The sequence below is a fragment of the Tachysurus fulvidraco genome, chromosome 13 (genome assembly GCF_022655615.1).
Source record: "Tachysurus fulvidraco isolate hzauxx_2018 chromosome 13, HZAU_PFXX_2.0, whole genome shotgun sequence".
NCBI classification, from domain to species: domain Eukaryota; kingdom Metazoa; phylum Chordata; class Actinopteri; order Siluriformes; family Bagridae; genus Tachysurus; species Tachysurus fulvidraco.
In genome coordinates this window covers 28,412,557-28,437,582 of record NC_062530.1, presented here as the reverse complement: position 1 = coordinate 28,437,582, position 25,026 = coordinate 28,412,557, and the positions used below count along the sequence as shown (strand labels likewise).

The 25,026-nt window shown below is 39.3% G+C and overlaps 3 protein-coding genes and 1 long non-coding RNA gene across 8 annotated transcripts in view; 2 read left to right on the top strand and 2 right to left on the bottom strand.

Annotated features, from left to right (window-relative positions):
* The window catches only part of LOC113638759 (protein NLRC3-like), a 266,503-nt gene extending 252,396 nt beyond the window's left edge, over positions 1-14,107 (bottom strand). For both annotated transcript variants that reach the window (XM_047822120.1, XM_047822121.1), the window contains exons 1-6: positions 14,059-14,107; positions 13,301-13,429; positions 12,594-12,701; positions 11,003-11,116; positions 9,504-9,578; positions 3,548-3,658 (exon numbers count right to left, since the gene is read on the bottom strand). In XM_047822120.1, the coding sequence (XP_047678076.1) occupies positions 3,548-3,658; positions 9,504-9,578; positions 11,003-11,116; positions 12,594-12,664 (371 nt within the window). In that variant the 5' untranslated portion in view covers positions 12,665-12,701; positions 13,301-13,429; positions 14,059-14,107. The remainder of the gene's footprint in view (positions 1-3,547; positions 3,659-9,503; positions 9,579-11,002; positions 11,117-12,593; positions 12,702-13,300; positions 13,430-14,058) is intronic.
* Positions 1-25,026, bottom strand: part of LOC113657299 — a 1,727,325-nt gene that overhangs the window by 575,277 nt on the left and 1,127,022 nt on the right. The window lies entirely within an intron of this gene.
* The window catches only part of LOC125146171, a 1,103,650-nt gene that overhangs the window by 125,068 nt on the left and 953,556 nt on the right, over positions 1-25,026 (top strand). The window lies entirely within an intron of this gene.
* Positions 15,989-22,926, top strand: LOC113638764 (histone-lysine N-methyltransferase PRDM9-like). Of its 4 annotated transcripts, none has more exons than XM_027140238.2 (7): positions 15,989-16,182; positions 17,443-17,473; positions 17,580-17,682; positions 18,640-18,911; positions 19,963-20,030; positions 20,720-20,910; positions 21,415-22,926. In XM_027140238.2, the coding sequence occupies exons 3-7, from the start codon at positions 17,589-17,591 to the stop codon at positions 22,593-22,595; spliced, it is 1,806 nt and encodes a 601-aa protein (XP_026996039.2). In that variant the 5' UTR covers positions 15,989-16,182; positions 17,443-17,473; positions 17,580-17,588; the 3' UTR covers positions 22,596-22,926. The 4 variants fall into 4 exon arrangements, with proteins under 4 accessions (XP_026996039.2, XP_026996037.2, XP_026996041.2 ...); XM_027140236.2 differs by having other exon boundaries at positions 17,440-17,473; XM_027140240.2 differs by lacking the exon at positions 15,989-16,182 and adding an exon at positions 16,202-16,367.

The window sequence follows — 25,026 nt, the reverse complement described above, 5'->3', positions numbered from 1 at the left end:
AATATGGACTGTGGATAATGCGTTGACTGTATTTGAGCTATGACCTTTGACCTCTGCTCAAGTACTGGCTCACAGAAGGTGATTTTCTAGATCCAGTGCATAAGAGACTGTTTAAGATGAATGTTGGTAATGTCGTGACGACATTCATTTCGTTGGGGAGAGTGTGACAGGTTAAAGGAAATACTATGGGCTAAAAGGTTCTAGTAAATTAGCAGGATGTGAGTATCTTAAAATATCTAAAGTTAAAAAAAAGGATAAAGGTAATGAGGAGTGATACAATTCATATTTGTGTTAAAAAGTTAAAATCTGACGTACAAAGGGTAAAAAGTGTTAATCTGTGATCGCCAAAGTGATCTTAATCTATGTGCCCGTGATCAATTGCTTTTGTCTTCCACCCCTTTTTTTCCGGGGAACTCGCTGTCTTTTCCTCATAACACTAAAGTTTTCAGTGAGGAAACACCCATATCACTCTTGTGATTATTTCTCCCCTTGTTCAGGTACGTTATTGATATAAAACTGAGGTTTAGTTACTGTGTTTTAGTAACATTTTGAGTAAGTGAGAGTTAAGTTTGCAGAGGGTAAAATGTGCGTGTGTGAGCGGAGCTCCCGCTCAGTCACAGAGGAAAATAGCTTCGTAACGAGAGCAATCGGCATTTTATGTCAATTGTGAATTAACAGACATGCGGTTAATAATCTATTTTGTGATGTTATTTGTATAATGAGTTTCAAGCACTTTATTGACATTCGTGATAAATGTAGTCATGATTTACTGAGCTAAAGCACAGCGCCCACGACGAGGATCATCGTGTCTGGACCACTTCCAACGTACCAGCGAGGAATTGAAAGGTTCAGTAGACTTTTTGCTTTAAATGAATGGTTACAGTCATGGTGTCAGGCTCAGAAACTACTCTTTATCAATAATTGGAATGTTTTCTGGGAGCATCCTAGGCTATTCCGTCCTGACGGCCTGCACCTCAGCAGAGTTGGAGCGGAGATCCTCTCGGACCACATCTCCAGGGCGCCTGAACACCTTCTGACTGGCAAACTACTCTTTAAATTGAAATCTCAATAGCCATCCTTCACCTCAGCACATTGACACAGAAAATGCACACATAGCTCACCCCATAGAAACTGTGTCTGTTCCCCGAGCAGTGAGATCAAAAAGTAAATACACGAGAAGTTCTCTAAATAATCTTACTGTAATTAGACCAGAAAAATGCCAAAGAAACAAACAAAAACAGGTCTTAAGGTTTGGACTTCTGAACATTAGATCTCTTGCACACAAAGCACTTATTGTAAATGAAATGATCTTAGATAATAGCCTTACTGCACTCTGCCTCACCGAAACGTGGATTAAACCAAACGAATACATCAGTCTAAATGAGTCTACACCATCAGGATATATCTATAAGCACGAGCCTTGTCAGACTGGTGGTGGAGGTGGTGGAGGTGGTGTCGCCACTATCCTTAGTGATTACCTCACTGTTACCCAGAGAACACAGCATAGATTTAGTTCTTTTGAAGTGCTCGTCCTTAATGTTACACTAGCGCACATATACACGAAGAAATCCCTGATGTCTCTTGCTCTAGTGACCGTGTACAGACCCCCAGGGCCCCAGACCCCCAGGGCCCTGCACAGTTTTTCTTAGAGATTTCACAGATTTTCTCTCAGACCTATTGGTTAACTTTGACATACCTCAAAGTGATGACATCACAGACCATTACCTCATAATGTACACACTACCTATAGAACAGACTAACTGTGTCTCACCACGTTATCGACTCGGTAGAACCATTACTCCGACCACCAACGACAGATTCACAAATAACCTGCCTGATCTGTCCGGACTTCTTACTGTACCCTCAAACCCAAACGACCTAGATGCAATGACTAACAGCATAGACGCTATATTCACTAACACATTAGACACTGTTTCCCCAGTCAGATTACAGAAGGTTAGAGATAAAACACTTGTACCATGGTATAATAGTCATACTCACACCCTCAAGAGGGAGACCCGTAACCTCGAACGGAAATGGAGAAAAACTAAATTAGAGGTGTTTAGAATTATAAGGACAGTATGTCCAGCTACAGACAGGCTCTAAAAGCTGCTAAGGCTCTGAGCACCTGAGCAAACTCATAGAAAATAACCAGAACAATCCCAGGTTTTTATTTAGCACAGTGGCTAGTTTAACAAAAAATCAGAAATCTGAACACACTATTCCATCACATTTCAGTAGTGAGGACTTTATGAGATTCTTCACTGATAAAATCGAAGGTATCAGGAATAAAATAGGTGACGCTCAACATATGAGAGCAACCAGTGACACAATCTCACCTAAGGCTTTACACAGCTTTACAAGTACAGGACAGGAAGAGTTAGATAAACTTATTACTACAGCTAAATCAACAACATGTTCACTAGACCCCATCCCAACTAAACTACTGAAAGAAGTGTTACATAAAGCTGGTGAGCCTCTTCTTAATATCATTAACTCCTCGTTATCTTTAGGTTATGTCCCGAAGTCTTTTAAGTTGGCAGTTATTAGGCCACTCATCAAAAAACCTAACTTAGACCCTAATGAACTATCAGATTACAGACCTATCTCACACCTTCCGTTTATGTCTAAAATACTTGAAAAGGTTGTGTCTGTTCAACTGAGCTCCTTCTTACAGGAGAACAACATCCTTGTTAAAGTTACAAACGACTTGTTCTTAGCTTCGGACCAAGACTGTATGTCACTATTAGTTCTACTTGACCTTAGTGCTGCATTCGACACTATAGATCACAACATTCTTCTAGATCGCTGACAATATTACACAGGTATTTATGGTCAGGCTTTAAGCTGGTTTAGATCCTACCTGTCTGACTGATACCATTTTGTAGAATTAAATGGTGAATCCTCCAGTTTACTACCAGTTAATTATGGGGTCTCTCAAGGATCAGTTCTAGGACCTCTGCTTTTCTCTATATACATGCTTCCATTAGGGAACATTATTAGAAGACAGGGGATTAGTTTCCATTGTTATGCTGATGACACACAGTTATATATCTCATCTTATTGTTGCAAAAATATATATAACACTAAAGTTTCCAGTGAGGAAACACCCATATCACTCTTGTGATTATTTATCCCCTTGTTCAGGGGTGTAACATATGCTTGTTGCGTACATTGCATCTTGCTGTGAATGTGTTTTATTTCTCTTTACACTACAACTCTGGGGTATATTTTTTTAATTTAATGCCTGTTTATTAGGTATCAAATATAGGTAATAGGTATTTAATATTTAATACCTATTTCAGACTGTCTTTGATTTGAGTCTTTTCCTCTGCATTATATTGTCTGTGGCTTGTCATTTTGGACTGTATTGCAGTTTCTTTATATGTATTCTGGTGCTATTGCAAAATAAACACTGAACTCTGACAAAGTCATGAGATACTGATCCTATTTACTGTCTAAAACAATAAATTCTGTACCAATTCCAATTTGGGAAACTCTCTGAAGATAAGATTATGATTGATGAGTGAGAGTAAGACAACAGTACCTTTCCTGAGATTCTCTTCCCCCTTTAAAGTTGATAGAGTGTGGCTTGGATTGGTCACTCTTATAGGACATACATCCGGATACAGGAGAAATTGGCCTTTCTTCGGTTCCACTAAAAAGTACAAAGGAGTCAAATACATTCTAAAACAGTTTATGTAATAAATTCAATTTATTCACATAAAAGAAACAGGTAATTATCTAGAGAATTTGAGACCAACATTGTCAGAAAACGGGGGTGTCTTCACAGATAAAAAAAATGGCAGAGTTCCAAAATCAGAAAACATCTGATGATCCCAAAGACTTTTGAGAAAATACTCTGTGGCCTGACGAGATAAAAGTCACAATTTTTGGAAGGTTTGTGTCCCATTACATCTGGTGTAAAAGTAACACTGCATTTCAGAAAAAGAACATCATACCACAGTAAAATATGGTGGTGGTAGTGTGATGGTCTGGGGCTGTTTTACTGCTTCAGGACCTGGAAGACTTGCTGTGATAAATGGAACCATGAATTCTGCTGTCTACCAAAAAATCCTGTAGGAAAATGTGAGGCCATCTGTTCGTGACCTCAAGCTGAAGTGACCTTGGGTTCTGCAGCAGGACAATGATCCAAAACACACCAGCAAGTCCACCTCTAAATGGCTGATGAAAAACAAAATGAAGACTTTGGAGTGGCCGAGTCAATGTTCTGACCTGAATCGTATTGAGATACTGTGGCATGAAATTAAAAAGGCGGTTCATGCTCGAAAACCCTCCAATTACAACAATTCTACAAAGATGAGAGGACCAAGATTCCTCCACAGCGCAAGTTATCGCAAATGCTAGATTGCAGTTCTGGCTGCTAAGAGAGTACCAACCAGTTATTAGGTTTAGGGGTAAACACTTTTTCACACAGGGCCATGTGCATTATGTATATTTGACAAATATTGCAATTTGTCTGATGATCTGAAACATTGAAACATGCAAAAAAAAAATCATGTGTTCATCATCAATGTCTGTGTGTGTGTGTGTATATATATATATATATATATATATATATATATATATATATATATATATATATATATATATATATATATATAGCCTGTGAATTTGTGAATTGTTCTGTACATGTCTGTGTGCAGGTTGATTCCAGGCCAGTTTCCAGCCTTCCCTGATCCTGCCCCTATCAATGACCTCATCACTGAGCTGCTTTATAAAGATGATCCAAAAGATGAAGGTGGAAGGTGTTAGTAGCATTGTGTTTATTGCAGTGTTGTTAGAGAGTGATTATAGTGTTTTGTGATATTCTTGTTCTGGTTTTGACTTCTGCCTGTTTATGACCCTGAGCTTGGTTTTCCTTTGGATTTGTTGCTGTGGTTCACTTTTTGTATATTGTGACGGCCAATGCCATGAGAGAATACCCCCAACCCACTTCAAAGAAACAGGTATGGGCCTTTTTGGGATTGGCGAGCTATTACAGATGATTTGTGCCAAAGTTCTCCTCTTTAGCTAGCCCCCTTTCAGATCTAACTAAGAAAAAGTCAGCTGGACCGGGTACACTGGACGGACGCAACAGAACGGGTATTCTGCCAGCTCAGGGGGCCCTTACTACTTGGTCAGCACTGCCAAATCCGGATTTCGATCGCCCCTTCACACTACAGATGGATGTGTCTGAAACGGGGCTAGGAGCCGTCCTTTTGCAGGAGTTCGATGGTGAAGAGCACTTTATCTCCTGGAAGCCGACCCCCACTGAGAAAAACTACACCACAGTGGAATGAGAAGCCATGGTGGTCCATGCTTCACCCATATGACGGACCATGCCCCTCTGCTCTGGATGGCCAAGGCGAAGGACACCAACGCCAGGTCTCTTTGATACTCTTTTAAAGACACATCCAGCTGATCCAGTACTTCAAATTGCATCCTTTTCTTCACCTTTGCACTGCTGTCCCCCTCCAGCCCATCTAGGTTTGGAGCCTGGACTTCTGCCCAAACACCCCTTCAGCCCCTTTAAAGAAGGAACTATTTTTTTTTTTCCTTTTCCTGACTTTTTGCTACACTAATAATCTGAGAAGAAAATAAATACCACACCACTGTTTGCTCTAACCCCATCTCTGTGCCTATTCTTCCATGTCCCATCTCTCTAAGAGCCCTACAATAGATATATATATTCACTGTAATATTGTGCACTGTTTCACTGGCAGTAGTGGTGTGGCTGCCCTTTTTTTTTTTGGAATGGGTGCCAGGATGCTGTTTCAGCTCAGCTTTTAATACAGTTAGCCCATTCAAGCTAACCCTGAAGCTGGAACAACTTGGCATCAACACACAACTCTGCAATTGGACTCTGGACTTCCTTACGAACAGATCATTCTGTTCGTCTGAACACTGTCACCTCCTCCAGTCTCACCATCAGCACTGGGGTCCCCCAGGGATGTGTATTGTCTCCACTACTATACTCCCTTTTCACCCATGACTGCATACCTGTCCATACCTTAAACAGCATTATAAAGTTCGCAGATGTCTCAACAGTGGTAGGCCTGATTGAAGGTAATGACGAGACGGCTTACAGGGAGGAGATCCAGCACCTAGTAGCATGGTGTGAGGACAATAACCTGGAACTTAACACTAAAAAGACCAAGGAGGTCATTGTGGATTTCAGACATGCTGGCAATCACACTCGTCCTCCAATTCACATCAACGGAACTGCTGTTGAGTGTTTACCCAGCTTCAAGTTCCTTGGAATACACATCTCTGCGGATATCACCTGGTCTCTGAATTCCTCCATCCTGATCAAAAAGGCACAACAGGGCCTATATTTTCTGTCTCGTCTGTGCTACAGGATACTGGAGAACTTTTAACGCTGTACCATTGAGAGTATCCTCACAAGCTGCATCTCAGTGTGGTATAGCAGCTGCACAGCATCAGACCGTAAAGCCCTTCAAAGGATGGTGAAAACCGCCCAACAAATCATTGGTATTAAATTACCCACCTTGGAGGACATTTTCAAAAAACACTGTTTGCAAAGGGCTAGGGGCAACATCAGAAGATCCCTCTCACCCCAACCATGGACTGTTTACACTTCTCCCATCGGGAAGACACTACCGTTGTCTCAGAGCCAGAACAAAGAGACTGAAAAATAGCTTCTTTCCCGTGGCTGTTTCTGCACTGATATATATTCATAATGACATTCCTTTTGTACAGCTATATCTGTCATACCACTTCATACTGTATCATACATATAAAAACCACAGTATATATACCCTTATACATGTTGTTGTGAGCCAGCGGCATGCAAGAGATGTTATCAGACACCGGCATGTACTGGATGGAGTTACAGGACTCTACATACCTGATATTGTTTTTCTTAATACTGGTCCTCAGCAAATAAATAATAATAAATATCAAGGTACACCACGACCAATTATTAACTTATCCGTCAATAGACAGACAGACAGACATAGATAATACAAAGAGAAGGAGAAATAGGGAAAGAAAAGCGAAACGTAAGGGGAAGAAACAAAGACAGATTGATGTAAAAATCCAAAAGGTTGAAGAATTGGTTGAAGAGTTAAAAGATCTGAATATAAGTGTTTAAAAGAAGACATCGAGGGATCAGACGCTGTACCTAGACAGCTGGAGAAGATTCCAAAAGAAAAAAGAAGACTATAATGCATTATGTGTTATTATGTTTTATTTTCAGAATGTTCAAGAAAAATTCTGAAATGCTTTTCTTTTACTTATAATCATGTATCCTCATGTAATAGAGTTGATTAGATTAATCTTGTGTATTTTACTGTAAACTTTCTAGTAGTAAACACTTATAAAGCCTACTGTGTATTACTGAGAGTATCTGCACACACGTGTTTCAAGGCCTGCTGTTAAAAGTTAAGCTTTCTGTGTATTCGCGGGGAGTAATCTGCATGCGCAGTGTTTTATAGCTTGCTGTCAAATCCCATGGCGAAAGAAAGCTTCAGTTCTATATAATCACAGCCTGAGAAGTTGCAGGAAGTATGACCACATATAGAAGTGTTACCCGTGAGGTTAGAAAAGAAAAGAAATAAGCAGCGCACACAGAGTCGGCTGGTGAGATATGTTTGAGAAACCGAGAAGTATTTATGAAATAAGATGGTAGCCGTCTAAAAGGCACAAAGCCAACCAAACCTGACAGCCAAATCTGGCCACAGTAAAAAAGTATAAAAGCTCGCCTTGAATCACATTGAGTGTGCATTCTATTGTAAGCAGCCTAGTGCATGTTATACTTTAGTTGCATCATAGAACAAATGCAAGTTTACACTTGGAGAGTGTTTCTTGGTTTGTTATAATCTTTGCATCTTAATACCTTTTACTTATTCTAGTACTGTTTGATTATTTGAAGGAAGTTTTTATTTGTAATCTTTTTATTTTTATTTTACATATATTACACACACCTATTTGTATTACACTACTTTTAATAAAAACAAGGCCTCCCATTGTGAGGAACCTGAAAAGACAAAAAGGTCTAAGTCTGCCTCCTTCATTTAAAGATTCAAACAATAGTTTAAGTAGAAGACCTTGGAGAGGATCCTTTGTTAGAAGACCGAGGGGACTTCGAAGGACACCTGCGTTCAAGGTAAGACCAACTTTTAATAGTTGATCTTGTTTTTCCAACACGACCTCGTGCAAATTAAGATACACTCCTTAGTGGGGGCGCGTAAGGTTTCCTACGCAATCCGAAAACATGTGTCGCAAAGGGGCAAGTATATCAGTATAATTACTTCAATGTACATATTACTACACCTTCTGTATAACCTCATACCCTTATTTATTACAATGCCACTTGTAAATAAGCCATCTATGCACTTCTGGTTAGCTGCTAACTGCATTTCTGCTAACTATCTCTGTACATGTACCTTGCACAATGACAATAAAGTTGAATCTAATCTAATCTAATCTTTTTCCCCTGTGTGTTTTGTTAGGGAGTCAGGGGAAGTCCCACTGTATTTTTCTTTTCTTTTCTTTCAGGTAAGAATAGTTACCTAACTATTAGACTTTTTTGTTTATTATTTTGGCTTGGGCCCTCTGTGGGAGGACATGATTTGACATAACGCCAGAGGGGATGTTTCCAGGAACCTTTGCCACCAGGCATCACAATACCTTTTGGCCTGCCTAGAAGAGATGACAGACCTTGTCCTTACTGGAGATGCCCTGTCCTTACCGGGGAAACCCAGGTTGCAAAATGACACCACAGATTGAGGTGGCAATTTGGTGGCTGCTTGCTCATCATCATCTACATTGATTTCCTCCAGTGCAGACAAAATTTAGTCCTTGTTCAGTTTGGGCAAAGTCATAAAGCGAGCTACTGAAACCAAAGCAGGAATGTCAGATTCAGGGGAGAGGACAAGAGGAAAGGGATCACCTGTTTGGATGAAGCTCCTGCATCCTACCTCTAGGCATACCTGGAGATGTTTAAAGGTAAAGCTTTGGCAAGTTTTTGGTCTAAGAGGCTGGATAAGTGTTCTGTTTCTACAGTCCCACAGTTCTAAAGTTCTCCCAAATCCTGTGGTAGCAGGTCATTTTATATACAGATTAGCAGGTGTATATTCTGTTACCATAAGATTTGGGACTGGCTGGGTCCCAACCTGGAAAGGAGTGCATAGTTTACCTGGTCCTCTGTGCAAATTTGTTTTTTTGTGATGGTATAGAGGAGCTTGCCTGGGAGTCAGGTAGGACAACATTTCACATAGCACAGAAATTACTGCTGGATAGAATAGTCAGAATTCACCTTAGTGTCACAGCCCCCTGCTTTGCTGCTCCATCTATGGAGCATATATTCATCGAAGGAGTATATATTCATTTATTTCCGGTTACCATCAACATGAAAAATGGCTTTTGTTCAATGTCCAAACTGGTCACTAAGCACAGCTAACCTTAAAAGCACAGCTCCCCTACAGGACAAAATATTAAACTCAAAACTACAAAACTGAACCTTTTCACAACAATACCTTTCTTGAGAGCCTGTTTCATCTTCAAAGTTGATTGAGAGTGGCTTAGTCTGGTCACTCTTAAAGGAGACTTGGCTGGATAAAGGAGAATTTAGTCTTTCCTCAGTTCGAAAGATTAGAAAAAAGTACGATTTTGCAATTGTATGTAATAAACCATAATTATTCACAAAAACAAAGAATGATTGTTGGCATCAGGAAGAGCTGTAATGATCATTCTCATTATGGTGATTACAGTAGTGGACAACATTTAATAAAGAACATTATTATTATTATTATTATTATTATTATTATTATTATTATTATTATTATGTATATTTTATAAAGGGTTTAACACAGTTTTTGTTGCTCTTTCATCCTGGCCACTAGGGGGACACATAGGGATATGTCCTGTAAGGGATAAAACAGGAGGTGGAAGAGTAAAAAAGGAGAGCCTGTTTGAAGTTACCTCATGCTCTGTGGTGATGGCCATCTTACCTCTGCTTTGAAAAACGTTATTGTCTTCCTGCTCCAAGAGGATTATTTTGTTCATTTGTTATGACTATGTGTGATTGGTATGGACATATGTGTTGCTTACTCGGCTGAAGAAACTCTATCTGGGATTTGGTTGGGTTCTGTCCACAGACCTTAACCTCCAACACCTTCTTGTTCATCTACAGATAAGACTGTTTTCTGTTTACTGGACTATCTTTTGATCTCACCTGTATTGGACTTAATGCCTGTTGGGTATATATCGCTCATGGAAGCTTAAAAAGTTGTATGTATGTATATATTTGTGTGGCTTGACAAGTTTTGGGATGTGGGTATGTTAAACATAAATATTTTGAATACAAATGATGCAAACAACAAAAGAAATGATTCCCCCCTTGTAATTTATATAGCATGAACAGTGCAAAGTAGCTGAGACTTATAATTTTATGTTTATTTTGTCTGTTGCATTCTTATTTTGTCTGTTGCATTTTTGCTACATTGTATTGTTATTTTCTGTTAAGATGGGTGTAGCTGCTATTTATTTTGGGGGTGGGTTCTTTTTTTCTCTGTTTTGTACAATTGGAGTTTGGTAAGTTATATTCTGTATATTTTGCTGATTTTCTTTCTGGGAACTAAGCTCAAAAAAAATTGACACTTTAATATTTTTGCCTTGGCCTGCCCTGAAGTCACGCCATTGTACAGTTTTGTATATATACATGTATACATTGCTTCTTTTACAATATACCAAGACTTTAGTGGTAACCATTTTGTGTGTCTGTCATTTCTGGTTATATTATAAAGGTATCAATCCCTTGAATGTTGAGCTAATTACTCAACTCAATTGCAGCTCAACCCTAGCCTGGGTCATAACAAGTGTCTTACAAACAAACTGAGCAATAAACCAATGTCCAAAAAGTTCTGGTTAATTGTAAGATGATTTACAAACCACATTTGAATAAGGTTAAAACTTCCAGTGTGATAAACTGTCTGAAGATTAGATGATGATGTACAAGAGGAAAAGAAATGAATACCTTTCCTGAGAGGATGTTCCATCCTTACATTGGTCGAGGAATGGTTTTGATTGTTCATCCTTAAAGCTTGGTATATCAGAGGATACAGGAGATTCTGGCCTTTTCTCTGTTCCACTAAAGAGTTGAGAGAAATATCACATAAACAGGACAGTACACACAATGTTGTGTGTATTTACCATAGTACAGTAGTTTGGAAGGTTTTTGTTTTAGGTGTCTATTCAGAAAAAATGCATTTTTTTTTATAAGGGCCAGAGCCATTTTGGATTGTTTTATAAGTGCATGCAGTGAACTTTTAAATACTCCTCCTAGGAAATTCAGGCGATTGACATCAAAAGTGGTGAACATGATGCTGAGACGTTGCACTTGCTAAATTGCAAAATGATTTTTGATATCTCGAACGGTGCTGCCATGGCGAGGCGACTAAGTTATGGCGAATTCAGAGAAACAGGAAGTGTCTAATATCTAAAGCAAAAAATGTCTTAATGGAATGACACGCGGTGTGTATGTTTGGCCAAGGATTCCGATCGCATCCAAGGATTCCAACAGGCCCCAGGAAGTGTGTGTCACAAAGGTGGATTTTTTCACAGTTGCATGCAATGAACTTTTAAATACTCCTCCTAGAGGATTCATGCGATTGAATCCAACAGTGGTGAACATGATGCCGAGACATTGCAGATGATAATTTTTGATATCTCGAACGCTTTTCCCATGGTAACGCGTCAAACTTTACTTTCATTTTCAGGCATATTTAAGCACTTGGCATGCACTTTGGGTGCCTTAAAATGCTCAAAAACACTGGAAATTTGGCACAGACATCAAAGTCATCTGCCATTAGGACCGGTCAAAGGCTGGAACATAGGAGTGGCAGTAGGGCTCTGTAGCGCCCCAGGAATTGGAAAAATAAATATTGGTGAACAGATCGGCCAAACATGTACACACATGTACGAGAGTTGGTATGTATATAGATCTCATCGACCTGAACAAATTTCACTATCAAACCTATTAGTTCTGCCCAACAGGAAGTCTGCCATTTTGGATGGTTTCAAAAGTGGCTTTTGGCGTGCTTAGATTAACTTGAAATTTGACACATACATCACATTTGTCAGCTGTTAAGCATGGACAAAAAGGTCAGACAAAGGTGTGTCTCTTAAGTGGCTCACTAGCGCCCCCGTTTGTCTAAAATGTGGGGTTTCATTTACCTACAGTCCCCAAATGGGTCAGTAACAACATAAAATAGTCCACTGATATTTACCCACTTGATGCACTTGCCCACCGTGCATTGTTTTCTGGGAAGCACCGTATAGCGATAAAAAAAACGTGCGAGGGCCCGCCATCGCTGCTTGCAGCTATATTTTTCAAATTGATTTTCATTCAATTTAACTGCCCATGACACATGAAACATCACTTCCAGACTTCTTTTTGAGAGCAACACACACATTATAGACCAACATCTGATATACAGTAGCTATGGTATAAATATGTGTGAGAGGAATCAGTGGTTTGCAAAATGCAAGCTTGAGTTTTTTCAACTATTCTGCTTATGCAGTAACGGTGACTGACTGTAAGTAGTAAATAGATCTAGTTGACTTACCTTTCATTATTAAATTGTCCCTCTGGTAGACTCATTTCAGTAGTTGGGATTTCCTGACACTCCCCTGACATTCTCTCAGAAAGTCAAACATCTACTTCAGTCTTAATCCTGTTAGGAATTCATTAGGAGAGGATAAAATGACTGAACTCATCAAACCTCATAAATGCTATATATTAAACCAGTTTTATCACAATCTCAAAATTGCCCCTTTGAACTCACCTCACCCTTTGATAATGATAAATTGGTGGGAAAGTAAAAGAAAATGTTGGATATAAGCCCAAATATTTGTGTGAAATTGTGGCTCACATTAGATTTACCAAATGTGTTTTTTAATTGTTTAAACGCAAGCTGTAAGTGATGCAGATTTGTCTTTCAGTAAATGATTTTAAAATGAAAGGCACAGCTATTTCTAATTAAAGTGAAACTACTGCTTAGTACAGAGTCATTTTAGCTTAATGACACTCAGGCTTCATTTTATTATATTTTAATAAATTGTTACTGATGTAAAATTAATGAATATTATTTTGAAACATTGTAATGTGTACATAAGCAGAACAAGAATATATCAGAGCAAACAGCAAAATGATGTAAAAGGTTTTTTTTTTATCTCAATTATAATCATGGAGTGAAATTACTCAAGGAGAATATGTGAGAATGCGAGAATATCAGCATTATATTTACAGATGTGTGTATATTGTTTTTCTTACCTTTTCCATTCAAATGATTTAACAAAAAACAAGATGTATTAAAGCTTAGAAGAGATTTTTAGCCTCGATCTCACGAACAGGTGCTCAGGATCCATCAGACTGCAATTGCTTCCTCTTCCTGTGCAGCACCTGCTGGGTGGTTTATAAAACAACAGTTAATGATTTCTGAAACATACAAGATGAAGGTTTTGCTTCCTTGTAGCGCAGGACCTCAGATTGCATGCATTAAAAATGATATCAGCATCAGCACTAACCATCAAATGCATTTCTGACCAAATCAATATTTTTGTCGACAAACTAAAAGAAAAAATATTTTTGTCAGATGTTATAAATCAGGGAAGACAAACCTGTGGCTCCCGAACATCTACTCTGCTTGGTTTCATGTGGCTCTTACGTTCATATCGAAGTTTGTATTTGTTTCTTTTTAATAAGCGTGTTCGCTTCGCATGAGTTCAATACGGTATTTTCGTCAAACGCGCATGTGAGTGGGATGAAAATACCTCAAAGTTTCCCAGTACTAGCAAGATCATTTGAATAAACAATTTGTGTCAAGTTCGCTGTCAAAATGGAAGGGGAAAAAAGGAGATGATCAAGTGTGCCCATGTGTATGATGTGAATCTTTGCGGTAACACGTTAAAACATGTGGCTCTTGGTCTCTGACTGGTTCCCCACCCCTGCCATAAATGTTTCAAAAAAAGCCTCAAGATAAAAAATTCTAAACATCTGGACAAAGAAATAAAACATCAGTTTAATCTCACCTGATGATGCATAACATTCACTCATAAGGGCGAGTCCGTTATTCTGCTGCAGTTTACTTTCACTTTCTCTTTTAACCCTTTAGTGTTCACAACATGAATGGGAAATAGACTGAAATGTTGTTGTTCCTATTATGTTAAAACATTATATTATCATATCATTATATTATCATTATTATATAAACTATGTTATTAAATGAGATTAGACACTAGATTTATTAAGCATGTCTATATGTCTGTCTTATTTGTAGCATTTTGTTTCGTGTATTGTTCTTAACACTCCAGTGAAAAAATATTTCTCAAAGCAGCTTTACAGAATATTAACATAAACAAAGGTTTATTATAAAGAATAATATAAAGATTAATATAATACAAAGTTCAAGATTAATGTTAGATATATTTAAATGTTTTTGTATTTATCCCCAATGAGCAAGTCTGAGGTGACTCAGGTGACTGTGGGGAGGAGAAAAAAAAACTCCCTTAGATGGTAAAAGAAGAAACCTTGAGAGGAACCAGACTCAAAGGGGAAACTCATCCTCATCTGGGTGACACTGGGGGTGTGATTATATATATACAGTCTGATAAATGTTGTAATGATAAGGAGGTTGTTGTCCTCAAAGAACACATGGAGTTCACATCTCCTCTTTAGTATCACAGAGTCCAACTGGAGCTGGTAGATCTCTAGATGCCTCAGGATTCTCACAGAGTCGGCCTCATCTCAGTGGAGGTCCAAAATCTTCATCGCACGGAAGACAATTGGAGCTGGTACAAATTTTCAGATACAGACAGGATGTTTCTCAGCTTGGTGATATTTCTAAGGTGAAGAAGGCTGTGTTTTTAATATGGTGATATGAGTTTAAAGACAAGTTACTGTCTAATAAACACCAGGTCTTTCACTGTCGAACTACTAGTAACAGTACATCCCTCTAAATGGGAGTTAAAGTGAGAGAGCTTCTGTGTACTGGTTTTTGGACCGATAAGTAGTATTTCTGCCTTATCAGAGTTTAACAACAGAAAATTGCAGCTCATCCAGTCTTTTATCTCTTAACCACACTCAGAAAATGTAGATATTTCATCTGGTTTTGATGATATATATATATATATATATATATATATATATATATATATATATATATATATATATATATATATATATATATATATATATATATATACTATAACTAATCCCATGCCTCCTAATGATGTTCCCTAATGGAAGTATGTAAATCGAGAAAAGCAGAGGTCTTAGAACTGATCCTTGAGGGACCCCATAATTAACTGGAAATAAACTGGCGGATTCACCATTTAATTCTACAAAATGGTGTCGGTCAGACAGGTAGGATCTAAACCAACTTAAAGCCTGTCCATGAACACCTGTGTAATTTTGTAAGTGATCTAGGAGAATATTGTGATCTATAGTGTCAAATGCAGCACTAAGGTCAAGTAGAACTAATAGTGACATACAGTCTTGGTCCAAAGCTAAGAACCTTTCACAACTTTCACAAGTACAGTTTCTGTGCTATGATGGGGCCTGAAACCTGACTGAAACTCTTCAAGGATGTTGCTCTCCTGTAAGAAGGAGCTCAGTTGAACAGACACAACCTTTTCTAATGTTTTAGACATAAACAGAAGGTGTGAGATAGGTCTGTAATTTGATAGTACATTAGGATCTAAGTTTAGTTTAGTTTAGTTTAGTTTGATAGTACATTAGGATCTAAGACATACAGTCTTGGTCCGAAGCTAAGAACAAGTCATTTGTAACTTTAACAAGTACAGTTTCTGTGCTATGATGGGGCCTGAAACCTGACTGAAACTCTTCAAAGATGTTGTTCTCCTGTAAGAAGGAGCTCAGTGTTAGGATCAGTGGTTAGTGGTACAGTGTTAGTAATACCCTGATGCCCCAGTAGGTGGCAATCTGCAGGTTTGTATCCAGGATCTGACATCAGTAGAAGAAACACACTTCAGTTTCCTGACAGGATTTCTGATTCCTCTGATCAAGCTTCATCATCGCTTCATGAAATCATTTCTCTCAGTGTTTTCAGCAGAATTATAGATTTAATCTGGTTTAAAATGAATAAAAGTCTCTGTATGTGAGGTGTTTCACTACATTCCGCTTTAAAGCTCGAGGTGAGTTGCTAACTGTGTTGTTCAGCTAACGGTTAGCGGATAAATCCTAATAAACCGCACATCCCCTATGTGAGTGCACTAGGTGCGCGTAGTGATGACGTCTAACACACTAACTAGTGCACTATACACTGTGTGGGGCATTTGGGATGGAGCCCTAATACACTGTCAGGTTGTGGAGCTCTGAGGTAACTTTTATTAACGGTCCATCAGTGGTGTGTTGTTGTTTGTTTGTTTGTTTGTTTGTTTGTTTGTTTGTACAATTTATCGTTTAAGGAAGTTTGTTAGCATTGAATTTTTCTTTTTTACTGTTTCAGTGGGCATTGTTAGTTTACACATATTTATAATTATTTTTAACTATGATGTTTTTTAATGGACGGTTTAATGATATAATTCAATCATGTCACTGTACAAGTTTGTGAGACGTTTATTACGGTAACTTTTTTAAATAAACGACAAACTATAATTCGTATATTTTTCATATTTATATTCTTTTTATATTTATATTTTTTTGTAGTTTATTTAAAAGACATATAGGGAATTCAGTTGTATAATTCTGAGGTAATTGAAATAAAAATATTATAATATAGTTTGTAATTTTGTAATATTTTGATTTAAATTACCTCAGAATTATACAGCTAAATTTTTTAAATAAACTACAACAAATCTTTTTATAAATGTAAAGTGTTAAATTTTACATATATATTTTGCTCCTTTCCAGTGATTTTTTTTTTTATCACTATATAAACCTAATTCAATGTTGAAATGCTTTGTGCATTAATTCTAGAGATATTCTTGTATTGGGGGCCATGACGTTTGGGTGATGATGATGATGTTGTTAGTAGTGCGGTTACTTGGGGGTTAAAAACGTAAAATAAATATATAAATAATCTCAAAGAAAAGTGATCAGTTTCACTCTCAGCTTCCGAAACAAAGGAGAAAGCGATTTAGATTTCACTCAGTGCTAAAGTACTAAAGCGCCGCTGCAGCATTTTCATTAGGGAGAGATCAAGTGATAGTTAAACCCCACAGCAGACAGTATGGCATTGTGGGTAATGTAAGAAATCGTGGAAAATCAACCAACTTTTCCCTTAGAGAAGACGTGACTGGCTGTTTAGGGGACTGTTGATGATCACACATTAACTATAAAGCTGATTCCAGAATGTGGTGGAAACCATCAGAGATGTTTCCTAATTGCATTGTAATGTTCTTTCATTCTTTCTTTCTTTCTTTCTTTCTTTCTTTCTTTCTTTCTTTCAGCAGGACTGAAGCCTTGAAGCCATGCTCACTAGTGGTAAATATTCATGCACTATAACATGTTCATTCAGACCTTCATGTTCAGATATCGATGCTGTTTGTTGGCTTCTTGTTCACACATTGTTCTGTGTTCACTTCTGGAGGCTGAGAACATGCAGCTGAACGAAGACACCAGTGAAAGCACCATGCACAACGAGCTGAAAATCATCTACATTAAAGAAGAACCTAATGATGACGAGTACCTCTGTGAGAGCAGCCTGAGTCTAATTAACTCTTTATCATTCTGTGTTGTTTATTGTCTTAACCTACCTTTGTACTAGCAGGTGATTTGTGTGGTTTGTCAGCTTTTTCTGATGTAATGTGAATATTCTTATTGACCATGTAAGGGAAGTGGTGGCTCTCTGTTTAAGGTTTTTGGGGAAAAGGTTTTGAGTTCAATTCCCAGCAACACAGAGCTCCAGCCACTGGTTCCTTGAATAAAACCATCAACAGTTTATATGTAGAATACAATATATATATAGAATATATTCTATATATTCTATATATATATATATATAGAAACAATTATATGTTGTTTCTGAGAAAAGCATCATGCTTGTAATGTAAAATGTGAACATTATGCTTAGGTAAGAGTGCTTTAATTAAAGACACGGTGCACGATGTTTGAAAGCCAATATTGACATTTGAAATCACCAAAACAAACACAACCCTAACCCAAATGGGTGTCACCCCTGTTTTGATAGCTCCACCCACACATACATACGGAACCCAGGCAACTATTATGGCGGAACCTGCTGGGGCGGCTGGCAGAGGGGATATTTTTATCAGTAAATGAACACAATGAGTAATACTATGGTAATACAAGTGTGTTTTTGTAGTACTGTGTGTTGTAGCGTGAAAGGTTTAGCTCCGTTTCACGCGGAAGACGACGTTCGACACCTAGAACCCGAGGCAGAGGTAACGGCAGGTATCCGCCATGTCAGTGTTTCAATCGCTTTCTGCTAATGTCACACACACGCACTGAACCCTCTCTCCGCCACATATTGACAAGACACGCCCCTTTCTGCTCATTGGCTACACGTTTGTTTTGTTTGTCGGCCTGACTCATTTTCCAAACATCGTGCACCTCACCTTTAATGTGTAAATTAGAGAAATTTATTCATGTGTATTTATTTGTCTATTTCTTTCCTTTGTTGCGTCCAGACTGTGAGGACTGCAGATGTTTTTTCTACAACAAGTGTGAGGTTCATGGCCCAGCTCTCTTCATCCATGATACCCCCGTTCCCATGGGAGTCTCTGACCGAGCCAGACAAACCCTCCCTCACAGTCTGGAGGTTGGTCAGTCCCTTATTACTGGTGCAGGACTGGGAGTGTTTAATAAGGGGGACACTGTTCCAGTTGGTGCTCACTTTGGGCCCTACCAGGGAGAACTGGTAGATAAAGAGGAAGCCCTGAACAGTGGATACTCTTGGGTGGTGAGTTATAGCTATAGTTTTATTGAAATATTCAAAGTGCAACTGAAGTTGGTATCTCTGTGAAATAACCTCACACCTGTGTGTTCTGTTCCTCTAGTGAGCTTTTGGATATGATGATAATAATAAAGACAATATTTAATGTTTTTTTTTTTATTATTATTATATTTTTATTGTCAAGCCTCTAAAAGCTTTAAAGCTGCGGTGCACGATGTTTAAAATGCTTCAAAAAACCGAGTCGGGCCGACAAACAAAACAAACGTGTAGCCAATGAGTAGAAAGGGGCGTGTCTTGTCAATATGTGGCGGAGAGAGTGTTCAGTGCACATGTGTGACATTAGCAGAAAGCGATTGAAACATTGACATGGCGGATAAAAACGAAAAGCGAAGAAAGGCTTACGATAAGGCAAGAAGTAGGACGTGTTAATATAGGAACAGCTTTCCAGCGCTGGAGAGAACTGAACGTCTTCCGTGTGAAACGGAGCTAAACCTCATGGTACAACACACAGTACTACAAAAACACCACAGTATTACCACAGTATTACTCATTGTGTTCATTTACTGATAAAAATATCCCCTCTGCCAGCCGCCCCAGCAGGTTCCGCCATAATAGTTGCCTGGGTTCCGTATGTATGTGTGGGTGGAGCTATCAAAACAGGGGTGACACCCATTTGGGTTAGGGGTGTGTTTGTTTTGGTGATTTCAAATGTCAACATTAGCTTTCAAACATCGTGCACAGCCCAAACTTCATACTTTTCCTTCTTCTTTTTTTTTACCTTTTCTTTTTCTATAATAATGGACTAAATTGAGAACATGTGAGAAGATCAGACTGGTAGTTTATAAGTATGCTGTAAACTGTTCAGCAACTGTTCAGAATTCTGTTTTCTGTTGGAAAACGGGGAAAAGAATTCTCTAAATCAAAAAAAAGGTGATACAAAGACAGAGAAGCCTACTTTAATTTTTTTGATGTGCAATTATAAGAGGAATTACATCTCTGGTGTAGTTATAAATGTTAAGTAATTATAACTTATATATGTTGTTGTTGTTTTTTTAAGATCTCTAGGAACAGACAGTGTGAGGAATACGTAGATGCCAAAAGAGAGATGTATTCTAACTGGATGAGGTATGTTATACACTGCTAAATTCTGACACTCAGCAATTTAGAAAAACATCTTAAAGGTGGGGTCTCCGATATTTGAGAACTGCTTCAGAAAACCGAGTCGGGACGACAAACAAAACAAAACAAAACAAAAATCAAACCAAACGTGTAGCCAATGAGCAGAAAGGGGCGGGGCTTGTCAATATGGGCAGAGTTCAATGCTAAACGCTGTTACTACACAAAACGCGGTTGTAGCTGCCTCTCTACATTACTACGATAGAAAAGAGGTGTTATTTGTGTAGTAACAGCGTTTAGCTCAGGAGTTATTGACTCGGGAAACTCCAACCTGTGAATATGTGGCCGACTTCCTGCTCCTTCAGTTCTCTCCAGCGCTGGAAAGCTGATCCTATATTAACACGTCCTACTTCTTGTCCTTATCGTAAGTCTTTCTTCTCTTTCTTTCTTTGTTTTTATCCTCCATGTCGATGTTAAAACCGCTTTCTGCTAATGTCACACATGTGCACTGAACACTCTCTCCGCCCATATCGACAAGCCCTGCCCCTTTCTGCTCATTGGCTACACATTTTTGTTTTTTCTTTAGTTTGTCGTCCCGACTCAGTTTTTTGCATTTCTCAAACAACGCAGACCCCACCTATAATCTCACGCCTTCCTGTCATAGATCACTTTAATCCCCTTCATGTCCCTCACGGCAGGTATGTGAACTGCGCTCGTAATGATGAAGAACAGAACCTCGTCGCCTTCCAGTATAAAGGGGGGATTATCTACCGTTGCTGTCAACCCATAAAACCAGGACAGGAGCTCTTGGTGTGGTATGAGGAGGAATACGCTCAAGATCTCGGGGTTACCTTCGACTTGCTCTGGAGCAAAAAGTGCTCTGCAAATGGTTATGTCCAAACACTGTAATTTTTATTGCTTATTTGCTTTAAATTTTATAACTGGAATCATTTTAAAACTGGAAATGATCCCATCACCTCAGTACTTGGTCACTTATTTCATCAGGTAAAAGTTAAACTAATTTTCATTCTACTGACCACAATAGGTGGTGCAAAGCACACTGGTTCCATGTAAGCACCTAACGTCAGGGAACCGAGGAACGTGTACATAATGTTATGTACGAATGAAGATCGAACACATCATGGAACATATAGCAAGAGTTTAATATGAAGGTGACTGACTCACTGACTCGGGACCGTGCAGTGTCTCAGATAGCGAGAGTCAAAGTACAGCTCAGTCACATATAACTTTTACCCATATCGCGCACCTGTACAGGTGAAAAATGATCCGCTCTAGCCCTTATGTAGAAGAGTGTCCGTTTACACGTTATGCTTTGTGCTGCTTCCAGCCACGATGTGTAGAATTTCACCAATGTTTTCTTTTTGCACTTCAGAAATGAGCGAAGCTTTGCGAGTCTTCTCCTGCTCCGTGTGTCAGCTTTCCTACACAGCTCGAGTTTACCTCCACGGACACATGAGACGACGCCACCACGAGGAATACGTGAGAACGCTGCAAGAAGAAGAGGTTAAATCCGAGAATCTGGAGAGTACAAGCAGTTCCAGTAGTGAGCAGGTGCCTTCTCACCACGATACCAGCTTGCAGGAAGAAATGCACGACTGCACAGATTGCGGGACGAGTTTTACTTTACCGAGCCATCCGGAAGGACAGCAGCGTGTTCACGTGGGAGAAAAGACGTATCCGTGCTCACAGTGTGGGAAAAGCTTTACACAGCAGAGTAATCTCCGAACACACGTACGCATTCACACGGGAGAGAAGCCGTACCGGTGCTCGCACTGCAGCAAGAGTTTTACACACCGGAGCAGCCTCCATCTGCATCAGCGTATTCACACCGGAGAGCGGCCGTACCACTGCCTGTACTGTGACAAGAGTTTTATACAGCAGAGCGCTTTCCAGCAGCATCAGCGCATTCACACCGGAGAGAAACCGTATCAGTGCTCACAATGTGGGAAGAGTTTCACTCAGATGAGCTCGCTACAGCTTCACCAGAACACTCACACCGGAGAAAGGCCGTATCAGTGCTCGCACTGCGGGAAGAGGTTCACGAGACAGAGTCATCTCCAGACACACCAAAGCACTCACACGGAAGAAAAACCGTACCGCTGCTCACAGTGCGAGAAGAGTTTTACACTACGGAGTCAACTCCAAGCACACGCTCGCATTCACACGAGAGAGAAGCCGTATCCTTGTCCGCACTGTGGGAAGAACTTTCCTTTCCTGAGCCATCTCCAGATCCACGAGCGCAGTCACACCGGTGAGAAACCGTTTCTCTGCACAGTGTGTGGGAAGAGCTTTATGGACAGAGGCACTCTGAAAACGCATCAGCGCATCCATACGGGAGAGCGACCATATCGCTGCTCGGACTGTGGGAAGACTTTCACTCAGCGGAGTTCTCTACAACGACACCAGCGACTCCACACGGAACACAAGCTGTGTCACTGCTCAGGATGCGGGCAGGGTTTCACAGATTTAACTAGATTTCAGACACACGAGTGCACTTACACTGTGCCTTCAGCTCGCGAGCGTCATCTTACAGATCAAGAATCGTCACTATAATTATGTTTGTTGTGTTAGCGTGAATTACTAGACAGTTTTATCAGTTCGTGTAGCTGTTGGTCTTGTCCTCTTCTTACAAGCATCAAAAATTCATTCATTCATTCATCTTCTACCGCTTATCCGAACTTCTCGGGTCACGGGGAGCCTGTGCCTATCTCAGGCGTCATCGGGCATCGAGGCAGGATACACCCCAATAAAATGTGTTGTCTATAATATTCACTTCATTGTTTCTCTGCATGCTTTCTGTTTCTTTATAAATAATGTTTAAAGTCTATAAAAACATTTAAGGGGAATTTATAATCCTCGAATAAACTAATTTAACCTCTTTAAACGCAAGACTTTGTTCCTTACTTAATGTCGAGTCGGTGCGCCGTCGGTCATTAAGAGTCAAACGGATGAAGGAAATATACTGAAGATTCGAATGACAGACAAACTCAGTAGAAGACGAGACAAAGTTCTACACAGATTCTACACACTGTATGAATGGAGTTCATAAATCATGTAGGCTTCCTACAGTATTTAGTGCTGCATGTTTATAAGATACAGGACAGGATGTGTGCAGCTCACTTTTATTCAACATTGAGTTGAACCTTGGGCTATAAGATTAGATTAGATGAGATAAACCTTTATTTGTCTCACAATGGGGAAATTTCTCTGTTACAGCAGCAAAGAGAAAGAAATGCAAATATATAAAAGAATAAAGACATAATATAATATACAGTATAAACACAACATAATGTATAAATACAAAGAATAAATAAATAAATAAAATGTAAAAAAAAAAAAAAAGAGACCACGAGTAAATAGTTACACTAACAGACATATTGCACATAGGTAATATTGCACATTTTTCAAAATGTTTATTATTGTACATGTTTAAAATACTTTGTTATTGTTATTATTGCAGTTAAAGAGTAATAACTGTGTATTATGGTGACTGGTTCATTAGGAGCAGCTTTGGTTGTAAAGTCTAATAGCAGCAGGGAGAAAAGAGCATCTGTGTTGCTCCGTCAGACACCTAGGATGTAAATGTGGGCTGTAAGAACTGTGGGCTGTGAGCAGAGCCGATCCTGACCTCCCTGGGGCCCTAAGCAAAACTCTGCTAAGGGGCCCTCCTACCTGACCCGTGAGCCATTTGCCACACATTCACACTTGCACTGGCAGCACTGCACAGCTAATTTAGCTAGAGATAGAGACTAGAGACAGAATCACATCAACTTAACTTTGCTGTTATTTGCTCTTGCTGACATCAAACTTGAAGAGAACAAAAGTTTACTTATTGAGATTGCTGTTCTCAATAAGAAGTGTGAGCTATAAGAACTCTGGGCTATAAGAACTGTGGGCTATAAGAATTGTAGGCTATAAGAACTCTGGGCTATAAGAACTCTGGGCTATATGAACTGTGGGCTATAAGAACTCTGGGCTATAAGAACTCTGGGCTATAAGAACTCTGGGCTATAAGAAGTGTGGGCTATAAGAAGTGTGGGCTATAAGAACTGTGGGCTATAAGAACTCTGGGCTATAAGAACTCTGGGCTATAAGAACTCTGGGCTTTAAGAACTCTGGGCTATAAGAAGCGTGGGCTATAAGAACTCTGGGCTATAAGAACTGTGGGCTATAAGAATTGTAGGCTATAAGAAGTGTGGGCTATAAGAACTCTGGGCTATAAGAACTGTGGGCTATAAGAATTGTGGGCTATAAGAACTGTGGGCTATAAGAAGTGTGGGCTATAAGAACTCTGGGCTATAAGAACTGTGGACTATAAGAACTCTGGGCTATAAGAACTGTGGGCTATAAGAACTGTGGGCTATAAGAAGTGTGGGCTATAAGAATTGTGGGTTGCTGGAAGACAAGAATCAAGGAGACAAGAGGCTTGTGTGTTCAACATGTCTGTATTAGTTTCCTTTTCCTCCTTCCTCTGCTGGACGAGTGTAGAAGAAACGAGAAGGTGTCATTGTGCAGATGATCATTTATATTCACCTGCTTTACTCCTACCTCTCAAAATCTGATAATGAACACATTACAGTAACGTGTGATTTGTTCCCCTGACACTTCCCTTCTTTATAATGTGGAGTATTAAAGCTGAGTAAAGTGTCACCAGTGTTGAGATCAATCTGAATCAGAAATAGTACATATGCAGGTCAGTTTTAATTGTATTGTGATTTTACCCCTGGACATTGTCACAAATCAGCTTACACAATGTACATTTATATGCCTGATGATCTAGAGGTGGTGTGTGTGTGTGTGTGTGTGTGTGTGTGTGTGTGTGTGTGTGTGTGTGTGTGTGTGTGTGTGTGTGTGTGTGTGTCAGACTACATGACAAAACTCACCTTTTAGAACCTGTCCTCCTCCGGGTGACACTGGACAGTATGAGTACAAATCATTACATTATGTCCCTCAGTGTTTTATTCCTCTTATACCACAGCAATAT